This window comes from Pelophylax lessonae (genome assembly GCF_965119305.1).
Source record: "Pelophylax lessonae genome assembly, chromosome: 6".
In the NCBI taxonomy this organism is placed as follows: Eukaryota; Metazoa; Chordata; class Amphibia; order Anura; family Ranidae; genus Pelophylax; species Pelophylax lessonae.
The window spans coordinates 324,723,726-324,740,687 of NC_138773.1; the positions used below are offsets into that span (position 1 = coordinate 324,723,726).

Genomic DNA, 16,962 nt, shown 5'->3' on the forward strand with positions numbered 1-16,962 from the left:
TTACTTCTCTTCACCAGGAATCCCTTAGGCATGTCTGTGGCAGAAGTGGTGCAGCCTTTTTACAGGACATCAGAGTGGCCCAGGGGGCATTTGCCCCCCTGCCCCCTGGCCCAGTCCTCCCCTGCATTAAGGTCAATCAGGATGCAGCGGCTGCATGGACACAGAGGCTGCTCCCAATGCCACATCCACATGTGGGTGTTAATTTAGTGTCGGTGTATTTAGGTAAGGAAAAAAATGAAAGCAAATATGCACTATTGTTTTCTGGGCCTTTTACAGGTATAAACATCAAATAACGCACAAATAAATGTTAGGCATAGAAGAATTTATTTTTGGTTGTGTGGGCCATAGTAATGTCAAGAAATACACAACTGGAATTTTAAAAATTTTTATTTTTTTTTTACTATTTTTGGCAAGTTTTTGTTAAAAAAAAATCAAGAGATATCCATTAACATTTATCACCAAATGGAGTCGCAGATTATCCTGAAAAAAAAAAGTATATATCAAACAGGCAGCGGCGGTATAAGGGGTATATTTTGAAAATAAAATTGCATTTCATTCAATATAAATATGGCAAAAATGTTGGCAAAAAAAAAAACGTGTACTGTATATTAAAAAAAAGGGCAGTCTCGATGGACCACTCAATCTTTTTTCTGCAGTCATTTTTCTGTATTTTACTTTGATTTAAAATGGAAAATACTGCATTTGGCCACTAGAGGATAAGTATCATGAAAAATGATATGATACTTAGCACCATCTAGTGGCCAAATGCAGTATTTTCTGCTTTAATTTAATGAAAAACAATTGACCAGCACAGGAAATAGTCTCATAACATTTGATTTTTTTTTCCCCATTCACACAGAACAAATGTACATGCACTTTTGCATTGGTGAATTGCTTTGTGGACTTATTGATAAATACACCCCTTTTTTGTTGTTCATTTCTGATTTCCTGTTTCTTGCAGATTCATTAATTTGCTCTCAGAAACTGTCTACGATATCAAAATTGGCGATACAACAATCGACAGTACCAGCCTTAACATATCGAAATATCTCACCCAGAAAAGAGCACTGTGAGTGGATTCATGATTATTGAATCTCTAGATAGATGGATGGATGGATGGATGGATGGATAGACAGATAGATGGATAGATAGATAGATAGATAGATAGATAGATAGATAGATAGATAGATAGATAGATAGATAGATAGATAGATAGATAGATAGATAGATAGATAGATAGATAGATAGATAGATAGATAGATAGATAGATAGATAGATAGATAGATAGATAGATAGATAGATAGATAGATAGATAGATCCTCCTCTGCCTGTATACCATCTCTTAATATTGTTTATTCTCCCACCAGTACCAAACTAACCGTGACTTACAAAGGAAATAAATACAAGATTGACCTGGGTCTACTGGACTTTGGTGCAGCATACACAGCAGTACTGAGAGAGGTAAGTAACATTTTGGCTTTCTTACCTTCCAAGGAATCCTGCAGCCCCATTAATGCTTTATACCATATGACAAAACATTTGTGGACACCTGATCATCACATATTGTTGGACATCCCATTTCAAAACCATGGCCTCTAACATGAGGTTGCCCCTTCCCCATAGCCATTGATTTGGCTATAAGATCCTTCACTCTACTGGGAAGACTTTACACAAGATTTTGGAGGGTTTCTGTAGAAATGTGTGCCCATTTGTGAGGCCAGGTACTGAGATTGGATGGGAAGACCTGGTTCACACATTGTGCCTCACGTTGGGCACCAAAAAAAAAAGAGACCTAGACCTCTAATGCATCCCAAATTTGTTCAATAGGGTGAAGTCGAGGCTCTGTGCAGGACATTCGAGTTCCTCCACACCAAACTGGTTACACCATGTCTTTATGGAGTTGGACATCTCATTCTAAGAACCATGGCCATTATTATGGAGTTCCCCATGGCATGTAGCATGGAGTTGTCCCCCTTTGTGGTGATTACATCCTTCCATTCTTCTGGGAAGACTTCCACAAGACTTTGGAGGGTGTCTGTGGGAATGTGTGCCCATTTGTGAAGGTCAGGTACTGAGATTGGATGGGAAGACCTGGTTCACACATTGTGCCTCACGTTGGGCAACAACAAAAAAAAAAGAGACCTTAACCTCTAATGCATCCCAAATTTGTTCAGTACGGTGAGGTCAGGGCTCTGTGCAGGACATTTGAGTTCCTCCACACCAAACTGTTCACACCATGTCTTTATGGAGTTGGACATCTCATTCTAAGAACCATGGCCATTATTATGGAGTTCCCTCATGGCATGTAGCATGGTGTTGTCCCCCTATTTGGTGAAAACATCCTTATATTCTTCTGGGAAGGCTTTCCACAAGATTTTGGAGAGTGTCTGTGGGGATGTGTGCCCATTAGTGAGGTCAGGTACTAATGTTGGATGAGAAAACCTGGCTTACTAATTGGGCACATAAAAAAAAAGAGAGCTAGCTCACAATCGAAGCTCCAATTCATCCCAAAGGTGTTCAGTAGGGTTGGGGTCCGAGCTCTGCGCAGGACACTTGAGTTTCTCCACACCAAACTGATCAAACCATGTCTTTATGGAGCTGTTGGTTGGGAAGACTTGGTTCATTCCAATTTATCTAGAATGTGTTCAGTAGGGTTGAGGTCAGGGCTCTATAAAGACCACTGAAGTTCCTCCATACTATACTGGTCACACAAGGTCCTTATGGAGTTGGCTTTGTACAGTACAGGGGGTAGGGGACAGTCATGGTGGAACAGAAAAGGGTCTTCACCAAACTGTTACCACAAGGTTGGAAGAGCACAATTGTCTCCAATGTCTTTGTATGATGGAGTTTTAGCAGGACCCTTCACTGGAAACACCTGACTCATTTGGAGGGGGGGGGGGGGTACATAATTTTGGCCAAACAGTGTATCTCGGATTATTTTTCTGTACAGCAGCTTGAGGGTTATGCTGGGACTTGTAGTTTCATTGCAGGTCGAGAGACCCAGTTTCTCCCCAGATAGGGGGGTCTGATCTCAAACTTCTGATACAACATTGCAGAACAATAATTGTGGCGCTTAACCCTTTGATGAACAGAGGTCTTTAGTGATAAGACATTCAAGCTTAATATAGCAGCATTAGTTCTCTTGCAAATAACAAAGTCTCCCATCTATATAATCTTTACATTGTGTCCCATTTCAAACTTCTACTATCAATGTTTAGAAATCCATCATCACAATTAGAATCTGCAGAATGGTCCTAAATGCTCAGCAACATTTCAGTCCCGGTTCCCGGTACACAACTCCGACCACAGTCTGCCTTAGGCTCACCCAGTGACCTAGTGCCTTCACCCACCTACTAGACTAGACTGAACCCCCCAAACTGCAGGGTTTGGAGGTTCAGTCTAGTCAGTGGGCAAAACCATCTGGTCACTGAGCTACTAGACTAGACTGAACCCCCTAAACTGCAGGGTATGGAGGTTCAGCCTAGTCAGTGGGCAAAACCATCTGGTCACTGAGCTACTAAATTAGACTGAACCCAACAAACTTCACAGGTTTGGAGGTTCAGTCTAGTCAGTGGGCAAAACCATCTGGTCACCGAGCTACTAGACTAGACTTAACCCTCCAAACTGCAGGTTTTGGAGGTTCAGTCTACTCAGTGGGAAAAACACCATCTGGTCACTGAGCTACTAGACTAGACTGAACCCCCTAAACTGCAGGGTTTGGAGGTTCAGTCTAGTGAGTGGCCAAAACCATCTGGTCACTGAGCTACTAGACTAGACTGAACCCCCTAAACTGCAGGGTTTGGAGGTTCAGTCTAGTCAGTGGGAAAAACCATCTGGTCACTGAGCTACAAGACTAGAATGAACCACACAAACTGCAGTGTTTGGAGGTTCAGTCTAGTCAGTGGGAAAAACCATCTGGTCACTGAGCTACAAGACTAGACTGAACCCCATAAACTGCAGGGTTTGGAGGTTTAGTCTAGTCAGTGGGAAAAACCACCTGGTCACTGAGCTACAAGACTAGACTGAACCCCCTAAACAGCAAGGTTTGGAGGTTCAGTCTAGTCAGTGGGCAAAACCATCTGGTCACTGAGCTACTAGACTAGACTGAACCCCACAAACTGCAGGGTATGGAGGTTCAGTCTAGTGAGTGGGCAAAACCATCTGGTCACTGAGCTACTAGACTAGACTGAACCCCCTAAACTGCAGGGTATGGAGGTTCAGCCTAGTCAGTGGGCAAAACCATCTGGTCACTGAGCTACTAAATTAGACTGAACCCAACAAACTTCACAGGTTTGGAGGTTCAGTCTAGTCAGTGGGCAAAACCATCTGGTCACCGAGCTACTAGACTAGACTTAACCCTCCAAACTGCAGGTTTTGGAGGTTCAGTCTACTCAGTGGGAAAAACACCATCTGGTCACTGAGCTACTAGACTAGACTGAACCCCCTAAACTGCAGGGTTTGGAGGTTCAGTCTATTGAGTGGCCAAAACCATCTGGTCACTGAGCTACTAGACTAGACTGAACCCCCTAAACTGCAGGGTTTGGAGGTTCAGTCTAGTCAGTGGGAAAAACCATCTGGTCACTGAGCTACAAGACTAGACTGAACCCCACAAACTGCAGGGTTTGGAGGTTCAGTCTAGTCAGTGGGAAAAACCATCTGGTCACTGAGCTACAAGACTAGACTGAACCCCATAAACTGCAGGGTTTGGAGGTTTAGTCTAGTCAGTGGGAAAAACCACCTGGTCACTGAGCTACAAGACTAGACTGAACCCCCTAAACAGCAAGGTTTGGAGGTTCAGTCTAGTCAGTGGGCAAAACCATCTGGTCACTGAGCTACTAGACTAGACTGAACCCCACAAACTGCAGGGTATGGAGGTTCAGTCTAGTGAGTGGGCAAACCCATCTGGTCACTGAGCTACTAGACTAGACTGAACCCCCTAAACTGCAGGGTATGGAGGTTCAGTCTAGTGAGTGGGCAAAACCATCTGGTCACTGATCTACTAAATTAGACCGAACCCAACAAACTTCACAGTTTGGAAGTTCAGTCTAGTGAGTGGGCAAAACCATCTGGTTACTGAGCTACTAGACTAGACTGAACCCCCTAAACTGCAGGGTTTGGAGGTTTAGTCTAGTCAGTGGGCAAAACCATCTGGTCACCGAGCTACTAGACTAGACTTAACCCTCCAAACTGCAGGTTTTGGAGGTTCAGTCTACTCAGTGGGAAAAAAACCATCTGGTCACTGAGCTACTAGACTAGACTGAACCCCCTAAACTGCAGGGTTTGGAGGTTCAGTCTAGTGAGTGGCCAAAACCATCTGGTCACTGAGCTACTAGACTAGACTGAACCCTACAAACTGCAGGGTTTGGAGGTTCAGTCTAGTCAGTGGGCAAAACCATCTGGTCACTGAGCTACTAGACTAGACTGAACTCCACAAACTGCAGGGTATGGAGGTTCAGTCTAGTGAGTGGGCAAAACCATCTGGTCACTGAGCTACTAAATTACACTGAACCCAACAAACTTCACAGTTTGGAGGTTCAGTCTAGTGAGTGGGCAAAACCATCTGGTCACTGAGCTACTAGACTAGACCGAACCCCTTAAACTGCAGGGTTTGGAGGTTCAGTCTAGTGAGTGGCCAAAACCATCTGGTCAATGAGCTACTAGGCTAGACTTAACCCCACAAACTGCAGGGTTTGGAGGTTTAGTCTAGAGAGTGGCCAAAACCATCTGGTCACTGAGCTACTAGGCTAGACTTAAAGAGGTTGTAAACCCGTTTAAAATTTTTTTTTTTTTTTTACATCCTGCAAGAGAAACACATAATGAGCTAGTATGCATCGCATATTAGCTCATTATGCAATACTTACCTTAGAACGAGCCCCCGCCGTGCCGCTCACTCACCTGTATGACGAGCGACATGTTCTGTCGCCCGTCTTCCGGGATCGCGGCATCCGGCCATCTGATTGGCCGGAGCCGCGGTGACGTCACTCCCGCGCACGCGCGCGGGAGCCGACGGTCACGGCACGGGGCTCTGAAGGAACGGCACGATCAGCCGTTCCTTCAGAGCGCATGCGCCAGTGACGTCACTGGCTGCATTAAAGGTAAATATCTCCTAAACGGTACATGTTTAGGAGATATTTACAGTACCTATAGGTAAGCCTTAATATAGGCTTACCTATAGGTACAACTTCCCGAGGAGGGTTTACTTCCTCTTTAACCCCACAAACTGCAGGGTTTGGAGGTTCAGTCTAGTGAGTGGCCAAAACAATCTGGTCACTGAGCTACTAGACTAGACTGAACCCCACAAACTGCAGGGTATGGAGGTTCAGTCTAGTGAGTGGGCAAAACCATCTGGTCACTGAGCTACTAGACTAGACTGAACCCCCTAAACTGCAGGGTATGGAGGTTCAGTCTAGTGAGTGGGCAAAACCATCTGGTCACTGATCTACTAAATTAGACCGAACCCAACAAACTTCACAGTTTGGAAGTTCAGTCTAGTGAGTGGGCAAAACCATCTGGTCACTGAGCTACTAGACTAGACTGAACCCCCTAAACTGCAGGGTTTGGAGGTTTAGTCTAGTCAGTGGGCAAAATCATCTGGTCACTGAGCTACTAGACTAGACTGAACCCTCTAAACTGCAGGGTTTGGAGGTTCAGTCTAGTGAGTTTCCAAAACCATCTGGTCACTGAGCTACTAAATTAGACTGAACCCAACAAACTTCACAGGTTTGGAGGTTCAGTCTAGTCAGTGGGCAAAACCATCTGGTCACCGAGCTACTAGACTAGACTTAACCCTCCAAACTGCAGGTTTTGGAGGTCCAGTCTACTCAGTGGGAAAAAAAACATCTGGTCACTGAGCTACTAGACTAGACTGAACCCCCTAAACTGCAGGGTTTGGAGGTTCAGTCTAGTGAGTGGCCAAAACCATCTGGTCACTGAGCTACTAGACTAGACTGAACCCCACAAACTGCAGGGTTTGGAGGTTCAGTCTAGTCAGTGGGCAAAACCATCTGGTCACTGAGCTACTAGACTAGACTGAACCCCCTAAACTGCAGGGTTTGGAGGTTCAGTCTAGTGAGTGGCCAAAACCATCTGGTCACTGAGCTACTAAATTAGACTGAACCCAACAAACTTCACAGGTTTGGAGGTTCAGTCTAGTCAGTGGGCAAAACCATCTGGTCACCGAGCTACTAGACTAGACTTAACCCTCCAAACTGCAGGTTTTGGAGGTTCAGTCTACTCAGTGGGAAAAAAACCATCTGGTCACTGAGCTACTAGACTAGACTGAACCCCCTAAACTGCAGGGTTTGGAGGTTCAGTCTAATGAGTGGCCAAAACCATCTGGTCACTGAGCTACTAGACTAGACTGAACCCCACAAACTGCAGGGTTTGGAGGTTCAGTCTAGTCAGTGGGAAAAAACATCTGGTCACTGAGCTACAAGACTAGACTGAACCCCCTAAACAGCAAGGTTTGGAGGTTCAGTCTAGTCAGTGGGCAAAATCATCTGGTCACTGAGCTACTAGACTAGACTGAACCCCGCAAACTGCAGGGTATGGAGGTTCAGTCTAGTCAGTGGGCAAAACCATCTGGTCACTGAGCTACTAGACTAGACTGAACCCCACAAACTGCAGGGTTTGGAGGCTCAGTCTAGTCAGTGGGCAAAACCATCTGGTCACTGAGCTACTAGGCTAGACTTAACCCCACAAACTGCAGGGTTTGGAGGTTCAGTCTAGTGAGTGGCCAAAATCATCTGGTCACTGAGCTACTAGACTAGACTGAACCCCCTAAACTGCAGGGTATGGAGGTTCAGTCTAGTGAGTGGGCAAAACCATCTGGTCACTGATCTACTAAATTAGACCGAACCCAACAAACTTCACAGTTTGGAAGTTCAGTCTAGTGAGTGGGCAAAACCATCTGGTCACTGAGCTACTAGACTAGACTGAACCCCCTAAACTGCAGGGTTTGGAGGTTTAGTCTAGTCAGTGGGCAAAACCATCTGGTCACTGAGCTACTAGACTAGACTGAACCCCCTAAACTGCAGGGTTTGGAGGTTCAGTCTAGTGAGTTTCCAAAACCATCTGGTCACTGAGCTACTAAATTAGACTGAACCCAACAAACTTCACAGGTTTGGAGGTTCAGTCTAGTCAGTGGGCAAAACCATCTGGTCACGAGCTACTAGACTAGACTTAACCCTCCAAACTGCAGGTTTTGGAGGTCCAGTCTACTCAGTGGGAAAAAAAACATCTGGTCACTGAGCTACTAGACTAGACTGAACCCCCTAAACTGCAGGGTTTGGAGGTTCAGTCTAGTGAGTGGCCAAAACCATCTGGTCACTGAGCTACTAGACTAGACTGAACCCCACAAACTGCAGGGTTTGGAGGTTCAGTCTAGTCAGTGGGAAAAAACATCTGGTCACTGAGCTACAAGACTAGACTGAACCCCCTAAACAGCAAGGTTTGGAGGTTCAGTCTAGTCAGTGGGCAAAACCATCTGGTCACTGAGCTACTAGACTAGACTGAACCCCCTAAACTGCAGGGTTTGGAGGTTCAGTCTAGTGAGTGGCCAAAACCATCTGGTCACTGAGCTACTAAATTAGACTGAACCCAACAAACTTCACAGGTTTGGAGGTTCAGTCTAGTCAGTGGGCAAAACCATCTGGTCACCGAGCTACTAGACTAGACTTAACCCTCCAAACTGCAGGTTTTGGAGGTTCAGTCTACTCAGTGGGAAAAAAACCATCTGGTCACTGAGCTACTAGACTAGACTGAACCCCCTAAACTGCAGGGTTTGGAGGTTCAGTCTAATGAGTGGCCAAAACCATCTGGTCACTGAGCTACTAGACTAGACTGAACCCCACAAACTGCAGGGTTTGGAGGTTCAGTCTAGTCAGTGGGAAAAAACATCTGGTCACTGAGCTACAAGACTAGACTGAACCCCCTAAACAGCAAGGTTTGGAGGTTCAGTCTAGTCAGTGGGCAAAACCATCTGGTCACTGAGCTACTAGACTAGACTGAACCCCACAAACTGCAGGGTATGGAGGTTCAGTCTAGTGAGTGGGCAAAACCATCTGGTCACTGAGCTACTGAATTAGACTGAACCCAACAAACTTCATGGTTTGGAGGCTCAGTCTAGTCAGTGGGCAAAACCATCTGGTCACTGAGCTACTAGGCTAGACTTAACCCCACAAACTGCAGGGTTTGGAGGTTCAGTCTAGTGAGTGGCCAAAACCATCTGGTCACTGAGCTACTAGACTAGACTGAACCCCCTAAACTGCAGGGTTTGGAGGTTCAGTCTAGTCAGTGGGCAAAACCATCTGGTCACTGAGCGGGCCTAAGGCAGACTGTGGGTAGGGTTATGTCCTGGGAACTGGGATTATGCAGGGACCACCCACGCAGAGCCCCCAATCACCCTAATGAATAATTTATTGGGGTAAAATTGTGATTCCAGGACATGGCCCAGGACACACCATCATTTGGACTGAGGTTCAAGATGCGGGACTGTCCCAGAAAGTCTGGGACACTTGGCATCTATGGTCTTTATTCTTTTTTTTTTTCCCTTACAAATCAAATATTTATTAGTTCAGCATCAGCTGTTGGTTATTTCCATCTCACATGTGAACTTTTCTAATCAGGTGGATGAAGCCAATGAAGTCATAAAAGCCTACAAGGTGGAGGACATTGATGCAAACAACGTGCATGTGGCGTGGCAGATCCCGCAATACGTCATACTGAGCGCCGGAGAGGTCATGTTCTCAGTCACCGGCTTAGACTTCTCCTACTCACAGGTAACAACTCACAATGAGATAATAAGTCTCACCTTCACCTGCTGGAAGGTACACATGGGGTAAAAGGGGCACTCCACCCAGAACTGATAATTCAATGTTTGGTGGATGTTGGGGGGCCTCCTTTGTCTCAAAAAGACTCATTTGAACTAACTGAATAAAAGGGGTGAGCCAGGGACTGTCAAGCTGGGGAGGTAAGGGCAGGGGCAGACTGGCAACTTTCAGCCCAGGGGGCAAGTACAAACCAGAGGCCCATGGTGCAGCGACTCCCACTCTTCCTCTTCCAGTCCTCCTCCTGACCCCCATTCCCGGCTGAAGTCCTGCTCCCAGTACTCTCTACTCACCAGCTGAATCCGGGTTCCCAACCTGGCCAGCAGGGGGCGGTCGGGGCTGGCCAGGGGAGGAGAGTCTCAAGTGGGGCATGGAACCGGCCTCTGCTCAGACACAGTTTAGACCAGCGATGATGAACCTTGGCACCCCAGATGTTTTGGGCCTACATTTCCCATGATGCTCAGCTACACTGTAGAGTGCATGAGCATCATGGGAAATGTAGTTCCAAAACATCTAGGGTGCCAAGGTTCGCCATCACTGGTTTAGACCATCCATGCTTGGGGGGGGGGGGGGGCCTGCTCTCTGTCCGTGTCTTCATCCTGCACCCAGTAGGTCAGTGGCAGATACTACTTCTCTTCACCAGGAATAATTTAGGCATGTCTGTGGCAGAAGCGGTGCAGTCTTTTTTTAGGACATCAGAGAGGCCCAGGTGGCAATTGCCCCCTGGCCTAGTCCTCCCCTGGGTAAGGGCTAGGTGATGTTGGGCTGGCAATGTCAGATTCGATTTCTTGGCACTGAAGCTGCTAAATGTTGACTTGTGACCGGTCCTCTTTGTGTCTTCCGGCCCCCAGGCTCCGGCCAGTATGAAGTCCGTCCTCCAGGCTGCATGGCTGCTCACTGTGGCTTTCGGCAACATCATCGTGCTTATAGTGGCCCAGGCCGGAAAGATGGAACAGGTAATGTTTATCAATAAACTCTCAACCCCCACAAAAAAATTGCACACTAACTTGTACACTCCCTCCCCCCTCCCCAAAAAAAAACAAAAACTCCCCCTCCTCCCGGTATATATCCTCCCCTGCTGAAATCCCCCCCCACCAGCAAAAGTCTTTGTACCTCCATCCCCCTCCCAGCTCAACCCCCCTCCTAGCATAAATGCTCTTATCTTCAAATGTCAAATGTCCCCTTCCAGCACAATTCCCCACCCCACAAGTCACCCCTTCGTGCACAAATCCCCATCATCCTCTCTTCCAGCACAAATCACCTCCACCCCCCCCCCCCCAGTACAAATCTCCCCCAGCAATAAATCTTCACACTACAATTCTCCCCTCCTAGAACAAATCCTTTCCCCTGATATCCTCTCCCAGCTCAAATCCCCCAAAATCCCCCACCTAGCACTAATCCTTTCTCCCTTGCTATATCCCCCCACCTATCACAAATCCCCCCCCCCCCAAAAAAAATCCTCTCCTAGCATAAATCCCCCTTCCTCCAACCTCATTCTCCCCATGATTGCCCCAGTACAAATCCCTCTCCCCCCAAAAAAAATTCCATCTCTAGCAATAATCCTAACCCCCCTCCCTCCAGATTTACCCTCCTAGCACAAGTCTCCCTTCCTTTCCCTTAACCCCCCTCTCAGCACAAATCCATCTACAAAGCCACTCTCCTAGCACCAAGCCCCCAACCCTCCAAATCCACCCTCTTAGCACAACTCCCCCCCCCCCCACAGCACAAATTCCCTTCCCACCCTCAAAAAAATCACCTCCTAGCACAATCCCCCCTTCAAATCTTACCTTGTAGCACTAATCCTCTCCTATCTGCAAATCCCCCCTCCTAGCAAAAACACTCCCATTCTCTGAGATGTTGTTCTTACTTTCTGTTGTGTGCTAGTAGGAATAATATGAGGATATTTGTGCTAGGAAAGAAAATATGTTGTGGGGGGGGGGGGGGGGTTGTGCTTAGAAAGGGGATTGGGGGAGGGGAATTTGTGCTGGAAGGGGGGATTTGTGGTGGGGGGTAGAAGATTTGTGGTTGGAGGGGAAATTTGAAGGGTAGCGCACTGGTGCTAAGAAGGGATTTTTTTTTTTTTGGGGGGGGGGGGGTGTGCTTCGTGCAGGGGCATATGAGGAGAGAGAGGATTTGAACTGGGGGGAGGCAAAGATTTTTGCTAGGTGGGGGGGGGGGATTTCAGCAGGAAGGCAGATTTGTACTGGAAGAAGGGGAAAGTTATGATTACGGGTGAGCACACAGAATAATGATTGATTTTTTTTTTTTTTGGGGGGGGGGGGATTTTTGCTGAAACATAATGCCCATATATCTTGGGGGGGAGTAAATTGGCATGTTCGCCCTGGGCTCTAGAAGACCTTGTCCCAACACTGCCCCACCCAATCCATAACTGAAAATAAAACATATTTTGGCTACACCTGAAAATGTATTCTATAATGTTAGTATTGAATTTGTATATATAATATGTATATTTGTATACACATCTCTCCTCGCAGTGGGCGGAGTTTATCCTGTTTGCCGCACTTCTGGTCGCTGTAACCATCATCTTCTCCATCATGGGATACTTCTATGTTCCGGTGGACCCCGGTGACCTGAAAGAAGGTGACAATGAGGAGGACGATATCAAGAAGCCAACACCTGACTTCGATGAGACCAGTATAGACAATATGGAGGAGAAGAAGACGAAGATCTAAAATGTAAAAAGCAGGAAATAAACTAAAACTTGTTATTGAAAACTTACTTCATTAAATCCGCATTTCTGCTTTTGAGCCTCTCTCCGGATTGGACGACTGATGACCAGCCGCCTGCGTTTTCTTGGGTCATCCCCATCCCTTCCTTCTTCTTCACCAAGAACTTGTTTTATCAGCCCTGATGGACACCCAGCTATGTATGAGTCGTAAGAAGCCATAAAAAATTCAGCTTGTTTTTGTGATTTTCACAAGGGGGGTGGGGGGTGCTACAAAGCCTGTGCAGCTGATAGGGGGAATATGGGAAACCCTCCCGTACCAGGCCTAGGCTTACTTGGGCCAGCAGGGGGAGCAGGAGCTGTAAAACTTCTCCCCACCTGAACTCCACTGTGGGCATCTTACTTGGTAGTGCTGAGGAAGATTGTGCCCTCCAGGCCACCATCTTGCTTGATCTCAGCAAGAAGTGCTGAGATTTCCATGGTGATGGGGGGTGCTGGCCACAGTCTCACATGATGTGATCTGAAGGATGCTGGGCCTTGTTTGGCATAAGCCAGGTACATGGTCAACGATGGGTGGAGAGACTGAGGGTAGAGGGTTATAAATTGGGGAATCTGATAGACGTGGGCACAGCCTGAGCTAGGCCAGTAATATGAGGAATAATGAGAGGTCAAGGAGAGTCCTGAGTTCTGTCCTATGTACATAACACACACCTGACCCCTGTACTCTGTCCGTTATCCACTCCTGACCCCCATACTCTGTCCATTACATACTCCTGAACCCTGCATGCTGTGTGTTAAAGGCTCCTGACCCCTGCACTCTGTACATCACCCGTTACCCATGACATACTTGCACTTTACACACTTCTGGCCCCTGTCCTCTGTACTCTATACATTGCATACTCTTGACCCCTGCGCATTCTACATTACATACTGTTGACCCCTGTACTCTGTGCATTACATACTTTTAAACCCTGGGTGCTGTGTACATTACACATTTCTGACACCTGTACTCTGTACGTTACATACTCTTGACCCCTGCACTCTGTACATTACATACTTTTAAACCCTGGGTGCTGTGTACATTACACACTTCTGACACCTGTGCTCTGTACGTTACATACTCTTGACCCCTGCACTCTGTACATTACATACTTTAAAGCCCTGCACTGTGTGCATTACACACTTCTGTCCCCTATGTTCTCTACATTATATACTCTTGATCTCTGCAAACTATACATTACACACTCCTGACCGCTGCACACTGTACAATACATACTCTTGACCCTTACACAGTATACATCTATACTCCTGCCACCTGCGCTTTGTACATAACATACTCCTGACACCTGCTCTCTGTGCATTACATACTCTTGACCCCTGCACAATCTACATTCATGCTGCTGACACCTGCACTCTGTACATTACATTCTTCTGACTATTGCATGCTGTACATTACATACTCCTGACCCCTGTACTCTGTACATGACATACTCCTAAATCTTGCATCCTGCAAATTACATACTTTTAACCCCTGGGTCCTGTGTACATTACACGCGTCTGACCCTTTGACTCTGTTCATTACATACACTTGATCCCTATACACTATACATTACATACTGTTGGCCCCTGCACACTATACATTACACACTCCTGACCCCTGCACTCTGTAGATTAAACACTCTTGATCTCTGCAAACTATACATTACACATTCCTGACCCCTGCAATCTCTAGATCAAACACTCTTGATCTCTGCACACTATACATGACATACTCTTGACCCTTGCACAATCTACAGTTATGCTCCTGACCCCTGCACTCTATACATTACATACTCTTGATCTCTGCACTCTGTAACTTCCACACTCTTGATACCTGCACTCTGTACATTACATACTCTTGACCCTTGCATGCTGTACATTACATACTTTTAACCCCTGGGTGCTGTGTACATTACACACTTCTGACCCTTGTGCTCTGTTCATTACATACTCTTGACCCCTGCACTCTGTACATTACACACACCTGACCCCTGCCCTCTGTACATTATCTTGACCCTTGCACACTATACATCCATACTCCTGACACCTGCACTCTGTACATTACATACTCTTGACCCTTGCACAATCTACATTTATGCTCCTGACCCCTGCACTCTGTACATTACGTTCTTCTGACCCCTGCACTCTGTACACTACATAATCCTGACCCCTGCACTCTGTACACTACATACTCCTGAACCCTGCACTCTGTACACTATACACTCTCGCCCCCTGTACTCTGTACATTACATACTCCTGACCCCTGAATGCGGTACATTATACACTCTCGCCCCCTGTACTCTGTACATTACATAATCCTGACCCCTGCACTCTGTACACTATACACTCTCGCCCCCTGTACTCTGTACATTACATACTGACCCCTGTGCTGAAGTTTAAGCCCCCTCCACTGTCGGCACATTGCCTCATTCTACACCTCTGTGTCAGCAAGGTCTTGGGTGTGTGTCGGGTAGGATGCATGGGGCCCCGTGATTTATAATGGTGGCCCTATACATAGCAGTGGGTTTTACCCCAAACAGTAATATATTTGCACACAAGATATCACCGGCCAATCCTCTGAATAAAGTTAGAACAACATTTTATTTCATTTGAACTTCATAAGACTTGGTTGCTAATATCTCACATGCATGTATCATTCTGTCTTCTGTTAGGATCCACTGCTATGTAGCGCCCCCTTGTGAGGATCACCAAAACTGACTGATTTTGTTAGATATGAAGATTGCGCTTTTATTGATTTTTGCCTCTTCCACACAAAGTGGAAAAAATATAACAAAAAGAAGAAACTTGATGCATCTCATAACAAACTTATTCTGGAAGCTGAGAAGGTTTTATGTTATTTTGTGTTTATTCCGTAAGAAGCTGCGTTGTCGTCCGATCCGAACTTAATGCACTTTATCAGCCAATCTGCGTTGTGAAATCTGTCTACGTGGAACCAATCGCTTGTACAGCCTCATTGTATCGTATCTGCTGTCATTTCAAATCATGGACATTGCCAAAAATAAAAGAAATTCATACATTGTTTTTAAATAAAATAAATATATATATAAAAAGTATTTTAACCATTTTTGGACCGGAAGATTTTCCCACTTAATGACCAGGCCATTTTTCGCGATTCGGCACTGCGTTACTGTAACTAACAATTCCGCAGTTGCGTGACGCTGTACCCAAATAAAATTGATGTCCTTTTTTCCCACAAAAAGAGTTTTGACCACCTCTGTGTTTTTTTTTTTTATCCAGTGCCCTGCCTGCACTTTCACTGTTTTATTCCTTTTATTTTTATATTTTATTTTATTATTATTTATTATTATAATTTAATTATAATTTATTATAAATTATAATTTATTATTATTTATTTTATTATTTTTATTATTAATTAATTCATTCATTTAATTTATTAATTATTTACTCATTTTTTAATAATTTATTAATAATTTGTATTCACTTTTACTGTTTTATTCCTAAGAATTACAGGCCTACAATATAAAACAACAGATTTCCATGCAAAACAATGTACCGCTTTGACATTCAAAAATACTGACATAATCAGACTGCCAGGGAGGTTAACGACCAGGCCATTTTTTTTCGATAAGGTGCTGCGTTACGTTAATGAAAAATTGCGCGGTCGTGCAACGCTGTACCCAAATAAAATTGATGTCCTTTTTTATCCCACAAATAGAGCTTTCTTTTGGTGGTATTTGATCACCTCTGCGTTTTTTTTGCCCAGTGCCCTGCCTGCACTTTCACTGTTTTATTCCTTTTATTTTTATTAATCATTTTTTATTATTAATTTATAAATTTAATTTATTAATTATTTGTTAGTTTATTAATAATTTATTAATAATTTGTATTCACTTTTACTGTTTTATTCCTAAGAATTACAGGCCTAAAATGTTTAAAACAACAGATTTCCATGCAAAACAATGTACCGCTTTGACATTCAAAAATACTGACATAATCAGACTGCCAGGGAGGTTAATGACCAGGCCATTTTTTGCGATTCAACACTGCGTTATTTTAACTGACAATTGCGCGGTCGTGCAACGCTGTACCCAAATAAAATTAATGTCCTTTTTTATCCCACAAATAGAGCTTTCTTTTGGTTGTATTTGTTCACCTCTGCGTTTTTTTGTCCAGTGCCCTGCCTGCACTTTTACTGTTTTATTCCTTTTATTTTTTAAATTATTTTTTATTATTAATTTATTAATTAACTAATTTAATTTATTAATTGATTAATTATGTATTCAATTAATAATAATTTATTAATAATTTGTATACACTTTTACTGTTTTATTCCTAAGAATTACAGGCCTACAATATAAAAAAACAGATTTCCATGCAAAACAATGTACCGCTTTGACATTCAAAAATACTGACATAATAAGCCAGGGA

General features: G+C 44.8%; 1 protein-coding gene across 2 annotated transcripts in view; it reads left to right on the plus strand.

The window, feature by feature from the left end:
- Positions 1 to 12,552, plus strand: part of LOC309559057 (solute carrier family 15 member 2-like) — an 87,292-nt gene extending 74,740 nt beyond the window's left edge. For both annotated transcript variants that reach the window (XM_082262191.1, XM_082262190.1), the window contains 5 exons: positions 962 to 1,069; positions 1,368 to 1,461; positions 9,627 to 9,779; positions 10,679 to 10,783; positions 12,323 to 12,552. In XM_082262191.1, coding sequence (XP_082118317.1) covers positions 962 to 1,069; positions 1,368 to 1,461; positions 9,627 to 9,779; positions 10,679 to 10,783; positions 12,323 to 12,520 — 658 coding nt within the window. In that variant the 3' untranslated portion in view covers positions 12,521 to 12,552. The remainder of the gene's footprint in view (positions 1 to 961; positions 1,070 to 1,367; positions 1,462 to 9,626; positions 9,780 to 10,678; positions 10,784 to 12,322) is intronic.
- Positions 12,553 to 16,962: the final 4,410 nt, after the last annotated feature.